The sequence below is a fragment of the Apostichopus japonicus genome, chromosome 21 (assembly GCF_037975245.1).
Source record: "Apostichopus japonicus isolate 1M-3 chromosome 21, ASM3797524v1, whole genome shotgun sequence".
NCBI lineage: Eukaryota > Metazoa > Echinodermata > Holothuroidea > Aspidochirotida > Stichopodidae > Apostichopus > Apostichopus japonicus.
In genome coordinates this window covers 11,610,228-11,638,106 of record NC_092581.1, presented here as the reverse complement: position 1 = coordinate 11,638,106, position 27,879 = coordinate 11,610,228, and the positions used below count along the sequence as shown (strand labels likewise).

Genomic DNA, 27,879 nt, shown 5'->3' with positions numbered 1-27,879 from the left:
GACTCCGATGCTGCCACCTTCTCCTCTCACAAGGACTGTATTTTAGTGAACATCGTAACATTTCGACGGCATGTAACGTAGTACAATCTGGTGGAAGGAGTGAACATCGATTTCGTTCTGCTGTAAAAAGAATTTAAGTCAGTATAATAAATTGTATATGTATGCTGCCCCCAAAGCAAACATCACCTGCAGACTAGATGATATATACTGTTCTAGCATGCACAGTGAAGCTGCCGAACAGCTCTCGAGGCGAAAAGGGGACGGGCCGTACTGTTGCAGACTGAAACATGTAAGTAATCTCTTAATGTTGCCTACGCCATCAGCAAATGAAACCTTTTATGAAGTCTAGTTTGTATTTCTTTCACTAGGTATCACCTTTGCAAGCAATTAGAGCCACACGTTCAAAAAGAACGCATACAGACAACATTTAGGTTAGGCTATAATAATACTACACATGCATGCAACGAAGCATTGACCAATATCCTTACGCACATCGTGTCTAACACTCGATGACTACAATGTTACTAATCATTTGGTAGTTGACGTTACTCGATAGGCTGTGCATTTAAGACCTAGGCCTAATTTTGGGTTGCGGTATTTCCAACTTCTTGGGTCTGATTTGTAGAGCAAGTCGCAAGTCTAGTTTCCAGTAGTTTGCACCAAACTTAGGAAAACAGTGTGATGTGTATTCCGAAAAAACACGATATTGAAACCTGACTTGACTGAAGATGAAAATCTAGGATTTTGTTACATTCAGTATGGCAATAATTGCTGTTCTTGTTTTGGAGGTCAGAGGTCACATGTGTTAGACAGAGGTCAGAAGTCAGAAAGCCTTGTAAAGGCACTAACTCCTAAAATAAAGCATACATGTACCATATACAATTATTTTCATCACATATGTCAGTAAACTAATGCCATGGTCAAACATCAAAATCTTGTGTGCAAGCAGATTTAAAAACTGTTGAATGTTCTCATATGAAACGTGGTATGAAAATGAAATCACTCAGCCAATTGTTGTTCTGGTTCTTAAACTTTTCTTTTGTTGTTTGCAAATTTTCAGACTGCCCTAACAATTACTGGATGGGTTATTTCCCAGCGCATTAGCCGGCAAATAAAATATTTTGCATTGCCTCGGATGACAGGTGTATAGTTAGCAAATTTTGATGTCAGATAGTATGTACATGTGTAACCTAACTCTATAAATGACACACTGTACCGAATACAGGTCTGCAGGTAATACAAGATGTATGAATGCATTACATGGTACAAATTATGTTAAGCAAAAGCATCTGTTACATGAAACTGAAAATTGATAATCATTATTGAAGAAACATTGTTGTAACATTGTTTTGATTACCAGTTGCATATTTGCGTTGTAAACTGACACTGATAAGGTTTGGAGAAGTAAGCCTCCATTTAAAATGTGCAGTGCTCTAATAGCATAAGAAGGTAAAGTGTGGGAATGGTTTTTCTTGCATACAGTACATGTATACATTGGACTTTAGGGCTGTGAGTTTTCGTTTAAAGACCTACACGTTTAAACGGCCGATTTTTCGTTCATTTAAACGTTTAAACATTCGCGAATATCGCGAGAAAACGCTGAGTATAAAGGCATGGGGTCCAGGGGACCGCCCTGACAACTTTTGAATTTAAATTGTCACGAAGCTGATGAAAAATTTTAAATGACAAGTTAGAGTAGCTGTATTATGTTATAAAATGAAAAGAGATTTAATCTGTTTTACAATCTTTAAAAAGTTTAACTTACAGAACCTCCGATATTATGAAACAAAAAACGTTCGGCAAAGCCCCGTTTCTAGAATGCCTAACAATGAATAGCGCGCACTAAACGTACATCAGTTTACAACTTCAGTACGGTTTAACCTAACTTAAATACTACGGTAGGATACTGTATATGTGCTCAGAATTTTCCCAGGTATCTTGCCAAACAACTGGGCGCTCATCCCCTGTCTAACACCTGTTTGTTAACATTTTTGGCACGTTTCCACGAAACGTTTCATAGAGTATTCCGAATGATACACGAGGCACAGTTCATACACGCAGCACAAGATATCAAGCTATGGTCATCTTTATTAAAGTAAACCTTGTAATAAAATATGTTTTAGGCCACACGGCATGATTAACTAATGCTTAACATTATTTCCATGTTCTTGTAGAAAACGTCAAGTTCGCAAAATACAATTGGTTGTTTTTGTAGTTACGTGAGATCCGTAACAGACGAGGTGGTTAGGCTATTTGCTATACACTTAACTGTGGTAGGACATGTTTTCCGTATTTTTGGAAATTCTAGAAAATACTTTCTTTCCCCCCCGTTTAACACCAGATGTGGTCTTACGGTTTATTCATAAATGGGTGTACTAGCGCCTTGTATACATGACATTAGTTGCAATTAGCACGATTTGCCAGTTTCGCGTGAATTTGTCGAAAGTGTTTTGCTGGATCTTTCGTAAAATTTGAAAGGTGTACCAACTTACTTTTCGTACACAATTGGTAATTTCTCTACTGATTTTCAGAGTTTTTTTTTACGATCTCCAATCGATACATTTCCTTTGATCATGTATTTGAACAACTATTACCAAGTTGAGTATTCGACCCGGTATTGTCTGGTCGGAGAGTTCAAAGTGATGGACAGGGATTGTAATCATTTCGATCGAACATGCATTGACTGGATTATCTGCGCAGCCGCTGTCGGCTCGATATAAAGTACACTTGTGCCGCGAATCAGGAAGTTTTCACAAAAGGATAACAGCGTTCAAGTTTAAGCCATTCATATCGCCGGATACATCGGGGGGGGGACAAAAGTAGGATTACGTTCGCAGTTTATGATTCGACTGATCGTAAGTTGTTTTGTTATTTCGCGTAGTAGACAAAATAAACACGGGAATTGATACACGATTTTTGCCAATAATTTATATTTTCAGTTGATATCATAGTTTCGTTTAAACGTTCATAAGGTTTTATTAAACGTTTAAACGATGTTTCGTTTGTTTACACGTTTAAATTTGTAAACGGCGCAGCACTATTGGACTTTGCAGCAAACTTAACAAAACTGTATCCTGAAATTTTGTAAATTTAGCTATTAAAGTATGTTGATCACCCACCTGTGCTTTTCCTCCAAAACAAAGGCCAAGTGATGTGATAGCATTCAGTTTGTGGTGACATTAAACTCAGCCGAATGAATATTATGTCTTTCCTTTATCCAGCCAGTAATGAACTGCAACATAAGGTTGCTGTGTGGTGTGTAGGCTGGAATTGTTTATGTGAAATTAAGATGAATGAAACAGGGTAGTCCTCAGTTTTCTAGTTTTAATAAATTTATTTTGCAAATCAAGTATGTCTCTCTGCCAAAATTCTGAGTACAAGCTTGGCTGTTTGTCTCTTCATTTGATTACCTTCCCTGTTGAAGATGCAAACTTCATTCTGTGTGAAAAAAAGAAAGAAAAATGGTGTAAAGAGTCACCTACTTTTTATAATTTGGTATAATTATTTGCATCTTGTTCACTCTGTGTGTAGAGCCCAGTAGCCAGATGTGTGAAATAACTTACCGGCAAACCACTGGAGAAGTAAGCAAGGATCATCAATGAGGGTGAAGGAAGGTGGAAGCACTACTTTGGAGATGGGAAAAAAGAAAAAGAATAAGGTGACAGATTATCACAACACCTCAGATGAAGAGACACAAAAGAGTAAGTGCTTTTTCCTACATTTGTGTCTATAGTCATTTATATAAGAATGATACTAAGAAATGTATTATAGAGCAAGTCCAGTTAAATGTTAAAGTACAGTACTAGTCTTACTTTTGTTTTCATATGCTTGTTCCATGGCTGAGAAATGATACTTGAAATTTCTTTATTTCAATTTTAGAGAGGTTGGGAGGATGGGACAAAGTGACAACACAACAATCTGTCTTTGTCTTCCTTTGTTTTGTTGTGTTTTGTTTTTGTGTTTTTTAACGTTGCAATTAGGAACCCTTCTCAATTGGAATTAGTGTTTTTGAGATTTGTGAAAGCTGATCATACTTGCCAAGTGTAATGGTCATAAGTATCACCTCAAAATGTTCTTTAATGTGATAAGAATTGCTCAACTTTTTCTTTCGAAAAAGTACTTTCTTGGAGGTTTTCAACGGGCTCCAAATTATTCCTAGGCAAATTTTGATAAATTGCTGAATCTGATGAAGTCTTTACTGATCATGGAGCAATACTGATCATGGAGATTAACTTTTTAACCTTCGTCGATCAGAGACAACATATGCTGGCCAAGTAGCCTACTGCCACTGAGGCTGCAACATGTCTTAAAGTGGTAGGAAGTGTCCAAAGAAAGGGACAGGCAAGAAAAGATAAAAGCCCATTCACTCAATGGGCACAGATATATATTTTTCTGTTCAGAATCAATTGTATAGTAATGCAATTACTTTAGTAAGCATGGCAGTAAGGTGCCATTTTTTATATTTCCTTATTTTTAAAGTCACCACAATACAGACTGCAGCAATCAATGTTTCGGCAGCTGGTTTCTGTTGTCCTGTGACTCCTGTCAACTATCAACAATAAATGATTTATTTCCCTTTAAGTGACTTTCTTTGACAAGAATTAATCATCATTTTTTTTTTGCCAGTTTCTAATTAATCCTTCCTTTAGTTGATTAACTAATTTTCTTTTTATAATTTTCTTGCCATGTCAGGTAAAGGATGCCCGCACAAGGATAATTCGGTGAACTTCTCTGGAGTCAAGAAGGGCATAAAAAATTGTGCCCATCCACTTGGGACATGCTCTGTAAGTGAAGAGAAACAGTATAGCACCATCATGTCTTTCTTATCAATCTGTATGATTTTCATACAAATTCGTCACCTCATTTGAATGATATGGCACGTTTATAATTACGAAGGTTAATTTCACAAACTTTTTGTTTATCCTTAGAAAAATAGCTATCAGTTGATTTGCAGTTTGTTTCTCCTTGTGTGTCCTGTTAGCTTGGGTAATCTACAGTATAGCAGCATCACACTAAATTATTTTATCCATCAAGTTATATCTTGTTGTTGGGTTCAGAGTTTACAAAGCAGCTGGTACTGTAGATGGGTACTGGGGAGGGGGGGGGGGGTAGTTCTTAATTGAAAGTGTCGTAGGTAGTGGATAAATGTTGCAGTAAACAGCAGCCTTTTAAGACAAGTCTTTCTCGTAATTGTACTTGACTACATTTTCCGTACACCTATTCATAGGGTTGTACCATACTCAGTCAAAATATGAATAGTTTATTGCTTCCTTGGCCCGAATTTGTGGGGCCCAATATATTTGGGACGAATTGGGCCCACATTTTCTTTACATTGCAATAACTCCGCAACAGAAAGTCGGATTGTAGCTAAACTTGGTATACAATTGTTGGTTGATAAGTGGTACATGTAGGCCCAAATGGGCTCAAATTTGATACACCTCAAAGTAATTTTGGGTCCAGAATTGTGGGCGTCAAATATGTATGGGACCATTAGGTCGCACATTTTCTTTACATTGCAATAACTCTGCAATCTTGAGTCACATTGTAGCCAAACTTGGTGTACAGTTGTTGGTTAATAACTGTTACATATAGGCAATCTTGGTCCCAATAAATTCCGGGCCCACTTTTGGGCCGGGTGGTCCGACTTTTATTTCCACTTCAAATTCATTTTTTATATTTTATAGCCACTTTGTTTGGGCCAAATATTTTTGGGACCATTTAGGCACAACATTTTCTTGCCCCCAAATAAACAGAAACTCTCATAGTTAAGAAGAAATACTTTAAATCGTGCTCATAACTAATGTCAAAGTGGTTTAATTAGCCAATTCACCGAACATGATTTGTGGAAATGATCTGCTGGGAATTGTCTACTTTGATAAGACTTACAAAACTCTTAATTGCTTTCACTATGAATGTGTAGTTCATTACTTTACATTACAACCATCATCCTGAGTTGCATTTGATGGATTTTTGACAGCCGACAGTTACCCGAGAAACTACATGAACCTTTCTTTCACTTTCAGTTGTGCCAGTCATCGAGCAAGAAATCAGCAGCTGCCGTGGAAGATGACTCGAATGAAAGTCCATACGAACCCACTGTCTGGATCTGCCTCCAGTGTGGTAGTCAGGTGAGACATCACCTGATCAGTGTTCTGGATTTTGAAAATAATATTACACTGGGTTCCCCTCTTTCCACAAAATCAAGGCTGATATCATAGCAAATAAGCTACGGTAGACTGCCTGGTGAAAAGGGTGAATAATTAGTTAATGACACAAGTTTCAAAGGGTGAGGGTTGGTGGGTGGATGGCATAGTATGGTCAGTGTAACCATAGTCTTATTGTTGCTAATTTTCGGCTGTAATAGTTTAGTATTTTAGTTTTATTGTATGCTGTCATATTTTATTGCTTTCGCCTTGAAATTTCTGAATTTTATTGTTTTTAATAATTATTGCTAAGTTATTTATTTCTGTAATTCTTAGGATGCAATATTTTTAGATTGTAATATTTTTAAGCTGTAATTTTTTTAAGTTGTATTATTTTATGCGATTCTGTGAAGTGCTTTGAGATCATTCTTTTGATGTAAAGCGCTATATAAGAATAAATTATTATTATTATTAACCGTTTTTCAGTATTTCCCTCAGCGATGCGCATGTCAGTTAGTTTCATTGTTTAACACCATCTGTGTAAACAAACTAAAATCGAAAAAACAGAGTTTATGTATATAGTTAAAACAGTGATGTCAGACCTTTCTGTATAAATATGCATGACCTTTATAACTGAGGAAGGTCGTGTGAAGGATACTTCAGAAACTTTTCCCTAAGTATTTTCATTTTTCCCCCCTATAGTTATTACTCTTTGCATGTGTAAGCATTACTGCATATTTTCGATCCATGTGGTCAGAATGGTATGGAAGATAAGTATTTGTGAACAACATGCAAATTATACAGCTTGGGTGCATCTGCTCTGGATTTTACATTTAAGTTTAGTCTATTTCCAAATACAGCCCCCCCCCCCCTCCTCCTGGCTTCAGCCCATGTGACCAGTATCAAATAAGACGTATTATTGAACGGAGAAGGTCAAAACAGGAACATTTGTTTACCTTTCGACAGGGATGTGATCGTAACAGCAAGGAGAAGCATGCACTATCACACGTTGAGGCACCTAGGTCACAGAGTCATGCCCTGGCACTTAGTCTAGCCACATGGCAAGTATGGTAAGTTTAGCACTCCTCTAGAACAGGTATTAAGAAAGGGGGGAGGAGGGGGAGGGGTGTGTCCAGGGGAGAGGTGTGACTGAGGTAGTAAGGGGTAAGGCACAGTGATTGCAGTATATGCAATCACCTTGATTGTAGCATAAACACACCATGATGGCAATATTGCATTCAAATGCTTGAATAAGACCATACAATTGCAGTATACTTATTCACCATGATTGTAGAATTTTTAACACCACAATTGTACAAGTTCCTTAACTTAAAAGATTTCCACTGGAATAGGACGGTACTTATGACAACAACATTCAATTGTTTCATTGTGAAAAAAATAAGAAGGAAAACAAGGTTTCATGCTTGTCGACTTCTAAAAAGTGGATGGTAATTTCCTCAAAAGTTTGCTCAGCTCTGACACCTGGAGGTAGCTGTGAACTTAAAGGACACACATTCTAGCCATTTGTTCATGGAATGATAGGGGTAAGGCACAGCGACCTGGAGGTTCTTAATGGACCATCCTCTTGTTCCCCGACAGGTGTTACAAGTGCGATGATGAGGTACCCTCGGGCGGTGGGAAGAAACTCGCAGAGTGTGCCGAATGGTTGAAGAAACAGATGGGCGTTAAAAGTGAAACAGCTCCGGGAGGTAAGTGATCTTATCTAAGCTGTCTGTTTCATGAAGTTATAACAGGGAGAAGACTTTACCGATAGCGTAAAGATGACACTCTCCTCAGGTGGAACCCTCTGTGAATAGCCTACTTGACAGTTTGTTAATCCTTTTCATGTTCAAGTCGTGTGGATGACAGGCCTTTTTATTTTTTCTTGAATCTTTGAGGATGATTACCCTAACCCAAAAGAGGCTGAGGCTAATGCTGAGGCTGACATTGTATAAGATCCTCAAACAATGACACAGTATAAAGAATACTGCATTGAAGTTCTTTGCCAACCACCTCTAAGCCTACACAGGCTTTTAAATTAAAATGACTTAAAAAGTGGCATCTATAGCATCATACATTTCATTTCATTTCATTTATTTTTCCATTTTCTCACAATGTTTTTATAATAATAGGACTGTGAAGACAATACCATGCAAAGAAAATAATAAGTAGTAATTCAAAATAAAAGAAAAATAATGGAAATTACGGAGAGAAAATGGTGGAAGGGCTTGGAAGCCGTAGCTTGTGCATCACAGTGCAAAGTGCAATGAATGAGTCCATAACTTTCTACCCAATTTGAAAATTAAATAGAACAAATTAATAAAAAAAAGCACTTTTAATAAAGGAAAAGTAACTAACATATACTCATATTTATGTGCATTGTGGGGGAAATGTTTTATTGGGAAACACAAATACTGTAACTTTATAGAGGGGGATCTTTGCTTGATTTTTTGAAAAGGTTTCTCCTCCAAGAAGAAAGGTAAAGATAAAGACTTTGAGAAAGAAGAAGGTGGAAGAAATAAGATGACACCTTCAACATCTGACAAGAACTCACCAAAAGTGAAGGTATGAACATGTTTCTAGACTTCTGAAAGCATCCATTCTTAAAACAATTTTTTTTTAAATGCTTTTATTACAAATTTATTTATACTTTTGAGAAGTACTTGGTGTACCCTATGAGGAAGCAGCTGTGGTTCAAATCAGCAGTCTGCAAACTTTCAGGCCCATGACCCAAGAGGCCTCCATGTGGACTGAGCCACAACCCACCAAACACCCCACCCCTCAGAATCGATGCTCAGAAATGCACGAAAGCCAACTTGGATTATGGATGTCAGGGAGCTCAGAAAAGTGAGGATAAATTTCCCCACTTGGAAAGAAACTGCATGACTCACAGCAAGTTTTGTTTTCGTGACTCTCTTTTGAGGGTTTCCCCATAAATTGCAGATCTTCGGTTTAATGACAGATCAGCGATGTGACTCTGACAAATGGGAACCATCTGTGCAAAAGATTTAAATCCAGAAATACTTTGGCAAGATATGCAAGGAATTGGCACTATAAGTTACAATACAATAGTCTATTGTTTAATCATTGTCTTTACCAACAACCCTCTGGTTTCTACCCTCTGGTCTTTATTGGGTAATGTTTGTATGATGTTGTCATCGATTCATGGAATCAGTGAGTCAAAGGGGAAGTTGTTTGTCAAACCAGGAACTTGTCCACTGCAAATTTTCCATATGGTAGAATGTGTGTAAACCAATGCATAGTGTGTTTTGCATGACAACAAGTTCTTTTGTTAGGTTTTAAAATCACTTCCTACTCGAATTTGAATATGATGGATTCATATATTGTTTTCGCGACACGTAATTGGAAGCCTTTTGAAAGGTTTCCAAAAAAATTATGAGAGAAGTAAGCCATTTTAATGCAGACGTTGCAGGGAATAATTGGTATCCATTATCCTATCACACAAAATGCTATACAATATAGGCAAATTGCTATACAACTGCCAGGATAGATGTATTGCAGTTTTGTGCACAGGAAACCATGTTACATCGCAAGAGACAAAACCTTCAGAGACCTCAAAATTGCTACACAAAATTTGAACATTAAATTATTATATATTAAAATAAAGAGAACAGTATTTAGTGGTATTAGCATTAGGAAAGAATTATCCGAACTGACTGTCCAGTAAATCACCATAATTACAATTAAAAATTCTGGGTCTTGAGAATTTGTTATATGTTTTTTTTTTTGTATTTTTACTCCTCCAGGGTCTTGTAAATTTGGGAAATACCTGTTTCTTTAATGCCGTTATGCAGGTAGGCAATCTTAACAGAATGTAATTCTATGCAATTTACTGGTAGATGATATCAACATATTTGATAGGTTGTGTCATAAAGAATAGCTGCAGCAGATATAATCCTGCTGTGGGTGGGGGGAGGGCTGGGGGTGACCCAGCTAAAGTAAGTTTGGTTCCACATATTGCTCATATGGAGTGGTGCAACAAGCTCAGTCAGATGAAAGTCCAAAATAAGCTGCAGTTGCTAATTTGATTAACACCTGATGTGTGTTGGGGAGGGGAGGGGTGGAATAAATGTGGAAAAAACCCTCAATGGGGGAAACGTTGTCCTTATTCTCATGCTGTTTTTGATAGAGCGGGGACGAACTAAGCATTTGAGTAGGGGAAAAAGACTGCATCTGCACGAGGAACCGTAATTTTCATTAATAAGTAATAAATTAAAATTAATAAATAAATATTAAGTTTGTACATGCAGCAGTTAATATAATTGGTGAACAAGGGCATCAGTAGTGCATAAATTTACTGTCATTATCTGGCAACCTGTTTCTATATTTCATGTGATATAAAAAAAAAAAATTATCACCATTTTCCAGAATCTGACTCAAACCCACATTCTGAGGTCAGTGCTGAGTGAGAAGTGGGTTCAAGGGAAGCAGGTTAACATACCCCTGGACACCAACCTGGATCTTGGACCACACAACGAAGATGACAAAGGTGACGAAGATATCGAAGACAATGTAAGTAAAAAATCCAGAACTTTTGAATTGTTAATACCTTGCTGTTATCATGCTTGTTAAAAAAAAATAAGTCAATTGGTCAGTGTAGAAAAATAAGGTTTTTCTTTTGGTGAGCTGGAAGGTTGCCTTAATGTTAATCATCTGATGACAATTGAACAGTGGCATTCAAAACTCATAATAATAATCAGCAGTTATTTTACGACACTTAAGCGACCACGAATGTGGGAGAAGGGCTTATGGATTACAACTTACACATTGGGTGGCTTCCAATTCAACATTTTAGCTCAAATTTGGAATATTTTCAAGTTAGAACTTCAGTCATTTCAGACTGGAAAGCCATAGATTGCTCTTGGATGAAAAACCCTCCTTACTATGACCCGGCCGGGTATTGATTCCTGAACCTCCCGATTGCTAAGCCTCATTGCTTCAAATGTCACTGCCTTTATCCACTTGGCCACAGCACTCATAGTGCAGAAGTATCAGAAAACAATTGCAAACTGTTTGTAGCAGCTCTTTTGTTGCCAGGCGACAAAATTTGCCTTGTATATTAAACTAAAGTAGAGAGAAACTTTGCAGTAAATTTTGTTTCCAACATTTCTTAATCTACTTGCTCATTTCCGCATTTTCGGACTAAACAAGGGAATCTCATCTCATTGTCTCTCATTCATCTTTTTAACTATCCAGTCACATCTACTGATAACACTGCCCTCTATGGGTGCATTGACATCAGCGCTACTGAGCTTTCTGGAAGATATGAACAAGGATTCTAAGAATTCTTCAGTTAACCCCCGACCACTCTTCTCTGAAGTTTGTCAAAAGTGAGTTTTAACATTGAAATGTTGTTATTTTAATATCCTTTTGTTTTCTAGGAAAGAGGAGAGGGGGGGGATAGGACATATTCATAAATATTAACTTGTCATACGGAATCAGGTGTGCATGAAATTCAACGTTTATTTCAAGATCGTTGCCTCACATGAAAGCCCTACTGCCTACTGTTCAAATCAATGCACAATCAGTATACATCTGTGTAAAATCATGAATGAGAAAAGTGTTGGCTCGGTTTTCACCCAAATTTCTCCACATTTCCAATCGCAATTATCAGTACTGGGAGAATGTTCTGGCTCGTGCAGTATATATGCGAAGGAAATGACTTTTATTTCATGGAACAAATTAAATATACCCTTTGAATCTTATACCTGACTGTGATGATAAGCTGTAGTTATTCTTGCGAAGCTGCTGGGTACCGAATGGGGGAGTGAACCAACATAGCCTGCCTTCATATAATTGGTCATACAGTCACTTACTGTTGTTTTGTTAGATTGGCAGGCACTCCCACATTTTTGAATGAAATACAGAATATGCACACACACACACATAAAAAAGGGGATAAAATGAAAAGAGATAAGTAAACTTTATAGAACAGAATAAGATAATAAACAAAATTTGTTGTTATATATGAATGGAATATATGAAATGAATTTTCTTTTATGTATTTATTGTAAACCAAGACAAAAAAAGAATGAAAACATGATGGTCTAATAGTTTGTATACTTTCGCCTGTTTTTTGTAGGGCAGCAAGGTTCAAAGGTTACCAACAACAGGACAGTCATGAGTTACTGAGATATCTACTGGACAGTATGAAGAATGAACAAATCAAGGTAACCACGACGATTCCATTAATGTTAAAATGTACATCTATCGTTAGAGAGTTTGTAACACTCACTTGCTTTAAGTACCAACACTTGTTGCAACAACTAGTCTTATCCCTTAGCCTATTTTGTATTGGAACCCTCAAGAAAAACTTTAGAAGGTGCTCCCCTATTATTTATTTCTATCGTGTGTTAAACGAAAGTGAGGATTGCATTTCAACGTGTGCTCTAATCTGGATTGATCTCTTTTAGTTTTAATGAAATGGCTGGATACAAATGTGGCTTTTCATGGTGTATCTGGAATCTACTATAGGTTAAAGGGCAGTTCCCATGATGAAAAGACATCGGAAACTAACGTGCAAGCAAAAATGTTACATATCACAATGATTATATTCTATACCTTTCTTGTAAACCAAATAATTGTAAATTTAGACGATTTTCTGGTGGGAGACACACTTCTCATATATTGTGATTTCACAGAGAACTCAAGAAGGGATTTTACACTCTTTCAATTTGAAAGACAGAGAAAAAGATAAAGCCAAGTTGAATAAATTAGATGAAAGCATAAAGAAGAAGATCAGAGGTGAGTCGTTCGTTAATAAATTAAGGAAAAAAGTCATCTCTGTCTTTACAGAGACAGAGACACAGACTTCATTATGTTTGTAAGATGGAACCTTCCTAATCTTAAGGTTATGCTAGACCTCAACGCCGGGTCAGACATCGATCCTGGGAGCCGCAAGGAAAATATTGTGTCCAATGCGTGTGCTCCTCCGACATTTAAGAATGTACAAAACTCCCGGGGCAACGCGGAACACATTTAAATACGATGATGAATGTCAAGGTCGTATGTTACTGTTTCGGCATTGGACCATCCATTATGTTGAAATACCCAATATCACAATGAGGTCGTATATACCGACGACTTCTCAAAATTCACAAATTTCCATTAACTTATTTCGATGAATTTTGATTTGATTTTGATTTGTAGTTGGATAGATACATTGCTACAAAATCATACGGCTGTGCGCCGTATTCCTAGGGCTTTTTGCTAACATCATGTCTCTCTGAACATTTTTAGTGCAGTTAACACTTTGTCCAGCTGTGTACTAGGCCAAGGTGATCTTTCATTTTCCCTTCCAAACAGTTCCTATAAACTGCTATCATCAGTTAAAAGGATTGTCTGGTGGCCCAAAGAAGTTAGCTTAAAAAATAGTAAATAATTTTCCAAACATGTTGTCAAAGTATGAGAACGCTAATGTTGCGTTTGACAGAGAAACGATTTTTTAATCGTTATGGATAGACATTTCAAAAATGATTTGAACAGTACAATACGTGACGTCAGCTCTGCCATAGCAGATTGCGTCATAACCCACCCTCCGCACAGTACCTATACGGTAATCACAACAAAAACAGCGTTTGTGTACAGATAAATTTCTTCCTTAATTTCCGGTGAAATTTCTTTAAAATTAGATATGTTTTCAAAAACTCCTTAAGCCGCCATGTACTTGATCGGTGGTTTCGTGGTCTTTGTGTAACACAAGGTAAATTTTAACAGCAGACTCTGAGTTGTTCAGGCTATACATCGCGCTATCCAGCTCCAACGCGAAAAATGTTCGCATGTAGGCTATACTCAAACGTTGACAATCGGACAGTTCTGCGAAGCCTAAGCTTCTCAGTGCTACATTCTGCTCTGACAACGATTCGATCAATTTCTTCAATAATTTCCGGTGAAATTTCTTATAAATTAGATATGATTTAAAAAACTCCTTAAGCCGCCATATATGTAGTAGATCGGTGGTTTCGTGGTCTTTGTGAAACACAAGATAAGTTTTAACAGCAGGCTCTTCGTTGTTTACACATCGCGGTATCCAGCTCCAGCGCGAAGAATGTTCGCGTGTATAGCCTACTCTAACGTTTACAATCGGACAGTTCTGCGATGACATCGATTCCGCCAAGTTTCATCTTTCGGTTTAACGAATACTTTACAAGTTTCCTTTTACTGTTAATTTGATCCGTGAATTTTATTTCAGCGATTTCGAAGAACAGTTAATGAACTGTGGTTTGAGTGTGAGTGTACTATGTGTAACGCTATACAAGTACACCAACTGAGCATCGAAGTATATACGTTCGCGAGTATGTACGTTATATATATGAGGCAATCCAATGTGCTTACACGTGAGTTTATTTGCTGCGGAATTGGGAGTGCTAACTTCAAGTCGCCTGTTTTGCCTATCTGCAACCACTACGTCAATCACCATATTGAAGCGTTCGAACAAACGGTACTTTTGGTGAGAAACTGGTGAATTTGAAAACCAGATTTCTACAAGAAGAAAACGTCGAATGGGGACAATTTTTATATGGTTAGAAAGAGAAAAATAATAACTACAAAGACAATGTATCAAAATCTTCCACCAGACAATTCCTTTAAAATAAAAAAAGCTTTTGATTTTTCAGAAACATAAATTAGTATATTTACTGCTAGTTTGCTGCTAGTGCAACCTTGTGGTTAGGTTGTATATTTGAATGTCATTTGCTGATATGACTCCCAGTAGTTGTAAATCAGGTGGATGTTCCCGGAGGGGAGAGAACTCGTCAAGATTTTACAGAAGAGAGATATTTTCTTGTTTTTTTTCTTCTTTCCGACTATTAATTTGTTCATGAAAGTCTCTCCAAATTTATATTCAATTTTCCAGACTTTGGCTTGAAAAGCAAAATGACTTTTGTTGATGGCGTGTTTGGAGGTTTCCTTATCAGTTCTGTCAAATGCCAAGTATGCAACACGGTAAGATTTGCAGCTTTTTTTTTTTTTCTCTTGAGGACTTCAAAGACTCTCAAAGACCTCTTTTCAAATGAGGATGAAGGCATGCATTTATCCACAGAATTGTGCAACTCGATTGAACGATTTATGAAAAAGCAATGAGAATGTCATTTAGTGATTGTACTATCGCTAATTTGTTTAAGACCCCGCAACCTGAACAGAATTAAAAGTTTTAGCTCATTTTATCACAAATATTTCACAGAATTGTGAAATTGAAGAAGGAGATGTGAAAGAAAGCCAGGTGAAATTTCACGATATTTCTGGAATTATTTCTAGTATCCCTTTATCGAAATACTATTTGATATGGTGAAATTGCTATACTGATTGCAAAGCTGTATGGCAGTTGTGTATGCAAGAAACCATAGAATTTTATAATAGACAGAACTCAGTAACATCAAAACTGCTAGAAAAGAATTTGAATACTAAATTATTCTCTGGTAGTATTAATATTGCTATAAATTTGATGGAAACTAAAACTTTTGGTAAATTTTTCTCAATTAATCACAAGTATCACATCCATTGTAATCCAGTGGTAGTCGTTTGGTAATGTTAAGCTTTGTCATGAACAGAAATTGGGAACAAAACCCTACATGCTGTCTTTTTTCCAACTAAAAGCAGTATGCTAGTCTCAAAAGAATCAAAATTGGCTTGATAACCTTACCCTAACCTTATCTTAACCTTAACTTTCATTTGCACAAATTTTGACAGCCAATTAATTTTCTTTTGTTTTCTTTCAGGTATCAGAAATTTTAGAGCCATTTCTAGATTTATCTTTACCAATCTTGGAAGCAAAGGTATTATTCAGTTTTTTCTTGCAATACAACAAGGAGAACGGATTAAGTTCTGTTCACACTTTTGCAACATTTAGTTATGTACAAATAGTGTTTAATTTCTAAAATATATATTTGATACGTAAATGAAGGGAAAAAAAAAACTGACAGACGTTTGCAACAAAGTTGAAATGTGGAAAGAAATTTTTCCGCTAGAATGGGATTCAAACCACTGACCGCAGGATTACAGTGTAAATTAACATATTTATTTACATCTTATTTACATATTTACAATATAGTATTGTCATGTTCTGTTCTTCGGTCAGCTGGCAAACACCGTTACTCATCGAAAAAAATCTAAGATTTAAAAAAATATATAATAAAGAGCGATTTAAAAAAAAATATAATAAAGAGCAAATAAATAATAACACATTCATCTAACTTCTATCTCGATAGCTTGTTTCATTTCAAAAATTCTGCGGTTTTATCCACATTCATATCCAACTGCTTAAAACGTGTGTCAATAAACTAAAAATATGATTGTCGATAACAAATAAGTTTGATAATTTTTAATATGAAATTAACCTTCTGCATTGTTCAACCGTCTTTTGCGTACATTGCAACAAACTTAAAAATTGAATGTTTGATGGTCGTGTATCTGTTTGGTGTGAGATGTTTACTTGCAAACGTGACCAAATGGAAAGGAATCGATAGCACATTTATCTCTTTATTAACTTTGCTTACCTGTCTCCTCACAACCCTCTGCACTCTCACTGTACTGTGGGTACACAGTGTGCCCCTTGTTAACACTGCGCCGTTTTGGAAATTTTCTCTTATAGGGCAGCAAAAAGGGGTTTCCGGGAGGTAAGAATCCTGAACGGCCCCAAACTCTGGTAGAACAGGCCAAGTTAGCCGAGCCTGAATCAGACGACTTGCCGTCTCCAGGGGCAACGGCGGTGGTTGCCACGCCAAAAGTTAGTAAGCACCAACAGCAGAAGGCCAGAGAGAAAGCAAGAAGGGACGCAAAGGTATGCGAGATAAAAATTGAAAGTTTGTTAAATGAGTAGCAGGCTTAAATAGCACTTCATGGTCTAGACTTCACAATTAGGTTCCAGAAATAATGATCAGTTTTTAATCAAAAGTAGTCATGGTGTTTTTGTAAAGGGTAGGTTTGGGTTTTTGAAAGCTACGAAAAGATTTTGATAAATGTCTTAGGCCATTTGAATACTAGCAGGAAAATACCCAAGCCTTAGTAAAGTTGGGTTGTCTGACTTATCAGAGAAGGTGATACAGGACAAGTTGGTAAACCAAGTCAAAATGTTATTGTGAAGATGGAAGAGAAAGTAAACCGTGTGGTGAAACTGCACTGAGCCATCATTGGGAAGTGGCCAAATATTGTATGTTTGTAACAGAAGTGTTAGTAGAGGTGATAATGGTATATGTTGGGGAAGCTTTTTAAAGTAGAAAAGCATTTTTTGGGGAGATGGGGGGGGGGGGCTTTGAGGGTTTTTACTCAATTTACTACTGTGATGGTTACCACTTGTTTCCTGTTTGCTTATCTTGTTGCTAACTTAGAAAAGGAACAGAAAATCTAGGAGCCTCTCCCAGGGTAGTGAGAAAGGAGAACCCGACAAGGTGGAAGAGAGGGACTCGCAGTCTCAATCGGAAAATGAAGACGGGCGGGATCCTAATGATGCCGACAGCGAAACTTCCATGATGGAGAGAAACGGAGGCAACCAAAACGACAATAAAACAGCAACTGAAGACACCGTAGAATCTAGAAACCCTTCTGATAAGGTCACAAGTGAAACAATAGCCACTACCAGTGATATCAGCGAAAAGAACTCTGCTACTCCAGAGAGCCCCACCAGAAATGTCAACGAAGGTCCCGCCAAGAAGGACAGCGACGACCCGAAATTGAAAGGTGGCGCCAACACCGATCGTAGATGTTCAGAGGAGGAGAAGGAGGCGGAGGAGGAGATGGAGGAGGAGGAAGTTTCGAGTCCCAAGAACTCCTCCCTAGAAACCGAGAGAATGAAGAATGAACTTCAGGGAGAAAATGCAATTTCAGAGATAAACTCTGGTCTATCGATATTAAGTGTCAACAACAGTACTCCTCCAACGACGAATGGAGATTCTCAGGATAGCAGGGTCAGAGAGGGAGACGGGGAGGAGGAGACGAAGACAGCCGAGGCAGAACCGGAGGCGGTGCAATTGAACGGAATCCCAAAGCAGGAGAGTAAAGAAGACGGAGATTTAACTCCGACTAACGTCAACTCATTATCGCCAGCTGTTAATAGGAGAAGCAAAAAGCCGCCGCCGTTAATAGCACCGCCACCCCTTCCCGTCAGTGTTCAGTCCAAGCTAAGCCCGCCCCTCTCACCCCTCTCTCCAAACATCAAAGCCAAAGCCACCTCCCCGTTGGGTCCCCGTTACCAAGCCAAGTCTCAAGAATGCTCTGTCGAATCTTGCCTCAGTCAGTTCACGTCTCCAGAGTGGCTCACAGGTGCCAATAAATTTGGATGCGAGCACTGCACAGCCAAGAGAGGAAAAGGTAAATTTATGTGAGAGCATTTTTCTGACAGTATAAACAAGGTGCAAAGCACTAAACATGTTTATATGATGTAACTTACCTATCAAATACATGAAGTTGCATCCTCTTGGCAAATAGTGACTGAATTTAGGACTTTTTCATGTATTTTCAAACAGAATAATTTATAGATGTCTATATATATATATGTATATATATATATATATATATACATATATATATAGATATATAGATTGGAATAAGTTGAGACTAGGGGAACACAAGTAATTGTTACTCAGAGTTTCACAAGTTGAGCGATCATCAGACGACGTTCATAGATATATTAAGATATATGTATATAATATTATATATGTATATATATACATATGTTATATATATATATATATATATATATATATATATATATATATATATATATATATATATATAGATATGTATATATATATGTATATATATATATATACTTGTGATATAAATATTCATATGATAAAGGAGCATTCTGTTCTTCTAGATGCTGACGGTAAGAGCAAGACACAGTACACTGATGCAAGTAAGCAGCTACTCATACAACACCCACCACCAATACTTACCCTTCATCTTAAAAGGTTTCAACAGGTATGTAGTACACTGTCACACCAGTCTTTATTACCCCCTTTCCCTTTCTCCTGCCTCCATCTTTGATCCAATTGATTGCATTTGTAGCTTTATTTCCCTCACCATCAAGTAAGCCGGAACTAAAACTATATTTTAAGTTTGTTGGGATGAGGGTGGTGGGGACCACATACTTGGTATTGCATTAGCACAGGTAGCTTTAATTACAAGAAGCAAACTGTAAAATCACCTCAAGTTATCCAGACAAATAGACCCTCTGTTCAATGTTTATCACAAATTCCAGTATTTAAAAAAAAAATTATCAATAAGGCACGGTCTAATTAGTTTTTATTTTAAATGTAATTTGTCAATTTTTGATCATATAAGTGTAAAAAAAGATACTTTTCATTAACAAAAGGGAGCACTTTAAGAAAACTAACTTTTACACTAAACTATTAGAGGAGGTGGTGGGGGGGTGGGACACAGCATGCTCCCCCACCTTCCCAGCTCCTCTTCCCATGGCTCAGAGCAAAGTGTCTCGTTGCTGTTTTAAAAGTTAGCAAATTATAGCTACTTTCTTTGATTCAGTTTGGTTTCTATTTTTTCTTCTTATCTTGTGTGAATGTTTTATTTATTTTCTTTTTTATATTCTATTCACACGAGCTCATACGAGAGAACGGTTTAATGAATTCTGAACTCTTTCCCCATGTAGGTCGGATACAGCCTACGAAAGATAACACGACACATTGAATTCCCACTTGTCCTTGATTTGTCTCCATTTTGCAGCGAATCTTGTCAGGTGAGATATTAAAAGATCAGCACACTTGATAGAATTTGAAATCATGAAGGAGAGTTGCTTTACAAGAGTTGCCAGAAAAAGCACTGTTCTAAAAATGAAAATCATGACTTTGATCATACATAAATGTTATAGTAATACAAAATGGAAGTGGTTGTTAAGGAAAGCATGGGCTCCTGGTTTTCAAACAGCAAAGATATTATTGACTGGAATTTAATTTGAGACTGACTTCGGAGACACAATTCCCATACTCTGGGTGAGATGATTTAGACCGATGTGGTTCTTTGTACTTGCCCTGTGTTATATATATGTTGTATGTAGTTTTTAAGTATATAGACCAGAGAAGAATCCCAGCACAGAGCCACGCTGTGAAGGATTGTTAATAGTGAAGCAAGTCAATCCGTTAACTGTAACAAATGAAGTTGATTGGTTGAATTACTCAGCTAACTTACTTTCCTCTGCTGTTGAAGTTCATACTGTAACATATTTTCATTTTTTTAATTTTTTTATTTCTCCCCTTCAGAAATTTTCAAATAAAGATGGACAGGTCCTCTACGCTCTGTACGGTATCGTGGAACACTCGGGTCGACTCCAGTTTGGTCACTACACTTCCTTCATCAAAGTCCGTCAGCCCTCTCAAATGTTGTACTTACACACCATGAAGATTCCACGCGGCTTGAACCTGTTACAAGCCTCGTCCTCTATCGGCAAGAAACCTCACGGAGCCGACAAGAGACGGCACCCAAAGAACAATTCACCTTCGGTGTCCGAGAGTAACGTGGCATTGCATTCACAGCAGCCGAACGGAGTGCTCCCCACCGCAGGGGAGCACGTCGGTGAGACCGACTCTCAGAGCCCCCACATTGGTAACATTCCTGAAAACGGGTCCGGAGGGCTGGGACAGTTCCCCCTTGCCAGTGGGGAGAAGGAAGCTAACCCGAAGGGCAAGTGGTATTACATCAGTGACACCCACGTCAGTGAAGTCTCTGAGAGCAAGGTCCTCAATGCACAAGCCTATCTTCTATTCTACGAGAGGATACTCTGAGGAGAGGTGTCTTCCCAACGTCGGGAAACCAGACTTGAGTAAGTTTAGACTTGTTCGAGTCTTTTCAGGAAGTGGTGTTTAAGAGTTATCGGTATTTTGTACTCTTTGTCTCACAATTGTAATGAGATCATGGGATTCCAATATTTTTATTTTTTTTTGGGTGTGATTTTCCAGGAGGGTGGTTGGGTGCATGCAACTTGTGTGGCTGTTGTTTTTAAGTTGGTGTGAGTTTTATTATCAAGAATATATTTAATCATGGAGTGATGGAGTGGTGTGGTTCAGACCCTATTTAACTTTTAACCTCTTAATGGTCCTTGTCACCATTCTGTGGTTAACCCAGTAACTGAACCAGAAAACCGACTTACATTTGACTTACATTTGACACAAGAATATGCAAAAGCTTTAACAGAAAACTGTCCAGGAAAATGGGAAATTAAGAAAAAAAGAGAGAACCGTCTCTTATTCCTTTTTTTTTTTCATTATTTTTTAATTTCTTAAACTTTCTTGAAGCTACCCCCATCCCCCCCCCCCCCCTTAGTTAGATATTGTCGTAATGAATCCTCATCAACTTAGTACTGGGCAGCTCAGTAGATATCATACAGAATCTGTATTTTGAGGTCATTTATTAAACTCACTTTCAATTGAAAGTCTTTTTGTTCATCCTTTTTCTATCCAAATTTATATTAGTATTCAAGAAGTAACAATAGTGAGTAACGTGTGTTTCTTGTCATGTGAGAGAGCCAGAGAGTAAGATGATGTAAGTGTTTGCTAACTTCCAACTCAGAATGTGATTAATGAATGCATATCTAAGCATGTCTTATTTCTTACTTATAATCTTGTACCTTTAAATGAAAATACCTGCAGGAAACTTCATACGAATGAAGGCCAAAAAAAAAATCAAACTCGCTCAGGTTTCAAATTCTCTCCAAGTCCTCCAAAAAGCTTTGAGAAATCAAGGCCGTTTGACTGTTTATTTGCTGGTCGGCTGTGAGTGTGTGACAATGATTCAGACACTTATCTATCACGTTTCATTAACATGGAGTGAGAAAATGTTTATTGAACAGGCATGAATATGCTTAATCTTACCTTTAGCAAATACCTCTGTTGGTAACAAAGTTTTAAAGATGTCACAATTTATTTTCTGTTTGGTTTGTGTGTTTGGGAGGGGGAGGGGGGTGGGGGGGGACGGAGCAGGAGCAGGAGCAGGGTGGAAAAATCTTGGTGTGTTCCATGTATGTTACTGTTGAATATATACATACACAGTGGATTCAGTTTCTAGGCATATAGGGAAGGAGGCTTAGGTTTCGAATCCCAGTGAAGGCTGGAGATGCCCCAATTAGTTCAGATATACATTTATAACCCAGAAAGTGTACTTACAAAATATACCTCCTAAAAGAAGCTATTCTAATTGCATTAAGTGGAATTTACACAGATCGTCAAACCCTGCCATGCATAATTTTTTTGGCAACTATTTCGTTGCCCAAAATTGGTCAACACATGAGTACACATTGCTAAGTCGATAGTTTTCCAAACTTGTTCATGTTCTGTCACGAAAAGGTTTTGGTTAGATCAGAATTATAAGAAGTCATTCCATTTCAATCAAGAGAAGTAAGCAACTTTTCTATCCATTCTTATTTTTCTATATTCGGGAGTTGTAAACTTCACTCATCTTAGGATTGCGGATTTGTGTCATGGCCAGATCGTTACGTTTTGTCTTCTTGAGCAAGGCATTTAATATTCATTGGCTCTCTTCAAGTCAATAATCGCGAATAAGTAAAAAGTGGTAAAAAGCCGAAAAGGGTGCCAGCAGTCCATTTGAGTCCGTCAGGGGGGGGCATCCGCCCCCCCCTGACTGTATGGACGCTCCGCCACTGCGAGCATCCACTTAATACAGATTTCTTCGGTGATGATGTCATGTGATAGTAGCAACTCATACAGGAAGGAAGTAGAATCTTTGGCAACTTCTCTCAAAGTTTGTTTCTTCAAAACCAATAAAGGTTATTGAAAGTGTGGTAGATTCCTGTGACCTTTGCCAGTTGGTCTGTTTGTTGTTTTTAGTAGTAATGATCTGGTGAGGGACAATAACATGTTAAAGAGATGTAATGACTGAAGAGGCTAATGGAGGAAGTATAATAAAAATTTAGAATGTTTGTAGACTTCTCTCGAGAATTCTGGGATGTCAAACACGGAGAAGGCTGTCCAAATATATATGATATTTTTAATGTAGATTTCTGGAGAATTCTGGGATGAGAAGGCTGTCCAAATATTCTATATATAGTATTGTAGACTTCTCAAGAGTTTGCTTGGATATCAAACACAGGGAAGGCTGTCCAAATATATTATATATATAATATTGTAGACTTCTCGAGTATTCTGGGATGTCAAACATAGAAAAGGCTGTCTAAATATATATTAAATATATAGTATTGTAGACTTCTCGAGAATTCTGGGATGTCAAACACAGAGAAGGCTGTCCAAATATATATTATACATAATATATTTTGCTGCTCGTGTCTGTGTCATGTCAAATAAATAAAAGGTGTTTCTATGCTTATTTAGTTATCAGTGACTTGACATGGAACATGTTAAAAAAAAGAATATTGGTGAAGAAGTTTGTGTTTTTATTTCCATGATGATGCATTGATATCTTATATTAATATCTTATATTGATATCTTATATTGATATCTTATATTGATATCTTATGTGTAAAGTGTTATCATTCGAATGTATACAGACATTGTTTTATTCTGTGGTGATGCCTCCACAACAAAAAATGGTGATATCCAAACAGCATAGTTGAAGAAAAAGATCAAGGTACCCCTGAAAATGTTAGCTGTAACTTTTTATCCACCAAAATCACACCAGGAATGATGATCACATTTGGCAAGGACTTAGAAAGTTTGCCAACAAAAACACCAAGCAAGACATCAAACTTTTGGGACACAGACTCTTCTGTTTTGGATGAAATCATTAAACGGTTAATAACAACTCACGTTGTAGGAGCAGCTAAGTGGTTGTAGTTACCATGGAGATCAGACAGTTTAGATCGGGTTGTATCCTACATGCAAATATTCGCTGGCTTAATCAGAAGTCCAATGCTTTATACAGCTTTAAAAATCTGTCAACATGTTGACCTGTTTTGGGGTTGGTATTTTTGTTGTAAATCTGTTATCTTTTATGGAACATGTATAAGCAGAGACAGATCATTAAAGGCATTGAAGACTCGCCCCAAACCGTGAGCGGCCATCTGAAAAAGTTAACTTTCTGTTGCTTGCAAGTGACGTTTTGTTTGTGTCGCTACAATATGCAGACAGTAATGAAACATGTTATCTTGAGCTGGATCTGAGATGTCCGTCGCTGTATAGTTTATACACTGTGCTGTGGGTATCCACCGCAACTGTATGTAGTGACTGTACACAAGTGTATTACCGACGGTAGCAAGCTGTTCGTGTATTTTCTGGGATCGATGGTGGTGTCTAACACTTCTGTTACACCTCATTCGAAACTAAGTCAGATTACCGGCATTAGACGTTTCTTTTTGCGAGAGTCTTCACACCCTTTAACAAAGGTTCTGTAAAGAAGGTTGAATATAAACAAGATCTGAATATATTATGCCTTGAATGTTCCTGATGTCAAGCAAGAATAGCATGATGTGTTGTTGTGACATATCATTCAAATGTCACATTCTTTCCTCTTTTTTAGGGTCTTTTTTTTTGGTCTTTTTTTTGGTCATTTTTTTTTCATCCTCATCTGGTAATCTCTGTTTTCAATAAACTCATTTTTGCTGCAAAAAAAAAAAGGGGCATAAAAGGTGTGAAAGATTCTCATATGGTCTATTTTGGTCAATATTAAATAATCAATAGGTGTATTAAAATAGTTGTCCACTTTTTATTTATCATCACTTGGCCATGTGAGGTTTTTTTTGAAAGTCACAAATATTAAAGCAGGTGGTTACATCTGCTATATATAACTGTTTTTGCAATAATCCCAGTCACGAGAAGGAAATAAAATGACAGGTTATTTCCCCCGCTAGTGTCACAACAGATGTTCAATAACAAATCGAGAAGGTCTGTTTATATTTCGTTGAATCAAAAATCAATACTGGAACGAGGTCTCCGACACGTTCAACAGCGAATGGACAAAAGTCCAGCCTGGCTTGCAGTATAGAACTAAATGAAAATAAAGCATAACTTGTACTGAATCCACTATGATAATTACCAGCCAACGGCACCGTTCCGAGAATAAAAGTATCATTTGAGTAATGAAACAGGATAACAGTGTAGAATAAATCTTTGGAAACTTTGCTAGATTTTATGTTTGATATGTTATATTGTGTGTGATATTGGTATGATATCTAGGAGGGATGTAGGGGTGGGGGGGGGGGGTCGGTGGCATTGAAGAGGGTTTGCAAGTGGGGAGAAGGTTTGGTTTCAGCAATAGAGGTACACATTCCATGCTTGGGAATGTACTATCGTAACAGGTTCATAGCAATAAAATTAATTTTACTTTTTCTAATTAAAATAGTATAAATTTTGTGAGTATTTTGTGAATTGTTGAAAAGCATGATAAGGTGTGTTATAGTTGACTAAAATGAAGACAGTATGTTTCTTGCAAGCCATTGTTTGATTGCATTTGATAGTGTGATAACTTTTAAAATATTATAGTATGATTCCATTTCATCATTTTGAGTTCAAAATGTATGACATTTCGTGTACATGTTTAAGTTTCCATACTTTTTGTATGCAGAGTTTGTTTATTATATTGACCTGTTGGAAGATAGAAGGATTGTAACCGGGGAAGATTATACTTCACTCATCTTTGTATAATGCTACTAACATTTAAAGCGAGATAAAATTTATATTATGTTGTGGGCCATTTTTCAAACCACTGCTAGCAATCCAGTTTGTATTTCTGTTATACCAGTCTCATGTTTTGAGATTTGATTCTTTTTAAAACGATCATCGTTGCTGGGCTACTTAGTCTAGCTAAACATATCGTTACTTCAGCTCCACATGAAACATCACAGTGCTTGGTAAAGGGTGAGGCTCTTGTGGACTCAAATGCCAGGTTTAACATGCATTACATTTAACATGCATTACAACAATAAGTGTTCAATGTCATCCATGCTACTGTGGTGTTTGTATGAAATTAAAGGAATACTTTTTAACACAGTGGATTAACATATAAACATGGACCGAGGAGCCAACAACTAAAGTTGATTTTAAAGATGAATATCTTTGACACCAGACTAGCAACATTACAACATTACTGGTACTCACATAATCCATGTTTGTTGTACTATGATATATCAACAGTATAGATCTGTCAGAATTCACCTATGATGGTTCGTACCGATGATGTGCATGTGGGTCCCCTAAATAGGTAATTGGTACTCAATATTGGTACTAGAGTACCACATGCAGGAGACACTAACAATGTGGGATAAAGGTAAAGAAGTTTACAGTTTAACAGGATGACCAACTAACAAGCATTTAAGTTTTGAAAAATAGTGTAATACTATAATGTGTAATACTACAAGGGGAAAGGTAGAAAACCTCTCCCAGAATTTTGTTTTTGCTGAAATATGCTATTGTAACAGCAACAAAGAGTGTCTCTGAAATTCCTATATCTCAATTAAGTATCAACAAAGAATATATCCCTATAAACTCTTTGAACACTAACATTTGAGGTCTCAAAACTAGCATGCACATAGTAGGTGATATATTTAATAGATTCTCAGGGGGTTGGGTTTGTGGGTTGGGTTTGTGGGTTGGGTTTGTGGGGGGGGGAGGAAGGGGGTGGGTGAAGAGGGAGAGGTGGTGCATACCTGTGGCGGTAACACCGTGACATTAAATCATATTGGAGTTACATCCATGCGATTTCAGCTAAGACTGCTCAGTTGCATAGAAGTACCTGGTCATGTTCTATGCCCAAAATCACATGAATGTGAGAGTATCATTCGATCTGCTGAGTGATTGCTTCAACATTCATGTTCATGAATGAATCAGGAAAGCTGAGTGTGTTCATGTACCAGTGTGTCTGATTTATAGCTGTTCGGCAAAGATATTTAAAAAAAAAAATCTTTCCTCATGAGTAGCTAGTTCTTTTCTCTGAAAATGTCTGGCTGCTGAATATGCTATATAGACAAGAAGTGGTCACCTAGCATTGTAAATGTCATTTTCTCCCTCTCCTTCCCCCACCACCATGACCTTTATTTTATCGTTTTGGCTTTAAAATCATTCCTTCATCCATTACTTTTTGAGAGACTTATTACAATTGTTTATTATTCTTTGTCTATATCCAACAATTATCCAGTTTTGTTATCTGAGAAAAAGTATCATTTTGGAAATGTTTAAAGTAAAGGGCAAATATAGTTGGAATTGTAAACTGAAGGTAATCAGAAGTAGCCCCAAATGTTAGCATTCTGTGAAAACTGTTAGAAGTTTTCAAATGTACTTACTTGAAGTTCATTAAGGACTTAACTGACTAAGGGGGGGGGGGGGGAGGGGGAGGGGGAGGGGCAATGCTGAAATCCTATGCACATAGACATTGGGGTGTGGTATTTTACCCTAATATAACATGGCTGGCATGATTTAATGACAAAAAAAATGAAGTGAAGAATTCTCTTTTCACTATTTCTTTCTCTTTTTTTTTTATCAAAAACAAATGCTGAACAAGTAAAATCATGACAATTGAGGACATTTCTTTCATTTGTTTCCAGTGATTTTTCCAGGAGCGTGGTACTTTTATACTATCGGGGATTCTTCTTCTTCTAATGTGTATGTGTTTGGTCTTTCCTTGTGGTCTATCTAACTGATTGTTCCTACAGTTATTCCTCATATCTTCAGCTATATAATCATGAATAATCAATATAATCCATTTATTTCCCTTTCAACCTTTACATTTTTTTTTCAGATTTGTTTGAAGAGACATTTATCTTGACAAAAAAAAACAAAAAATACTTGTACAGCATTGAAATCAA

At 37.1% G+C, this 27,879-nt stretch overlaps 1 protein-coding gene across 1 annotated transcript; it reads left to right on the top strand.

The window, feature by feature from the left end:
- Positions 1-153: 153 nt before the first annotated feature.
- On the top strand, positions 154-27,879 carry LOC139962540 (ubiquitin carboxyl-terminal hydrolase 16-like). Its single transcript, XM_071962627.1, has 19 exons — positions 154-289; positions 3,532-3,701; positions 4,693-4,784; positions 6,024-6,128; positions 7,110-7,213; positions 7,743-7,852; positions 8,602-8,708; positions 9,911-9,958; positions 10,533-10,676; positions 11,361-11,494; positions 12,247-12,334; positions 12,806-12,908; positions 15,019-15,107; positions 15,881-15,937; positions 16,753-16,941; positions 17,489-18,467; positions 18,976-19,079; positions 19,768-19,854; positions 20,375-27,879. The coding sequence occupies exons 2-19, from the start codon at positions 3,599-3,601 to the stop codon at positions 20,894-20,896; spliced, it is 3,165 nt and encodes a 1,054-aa protein (XP_071818728.1). The 5' UTR covers positions 154-289; positions 3,532-3,598; the 3' UTR covers positions 20,897-27,879.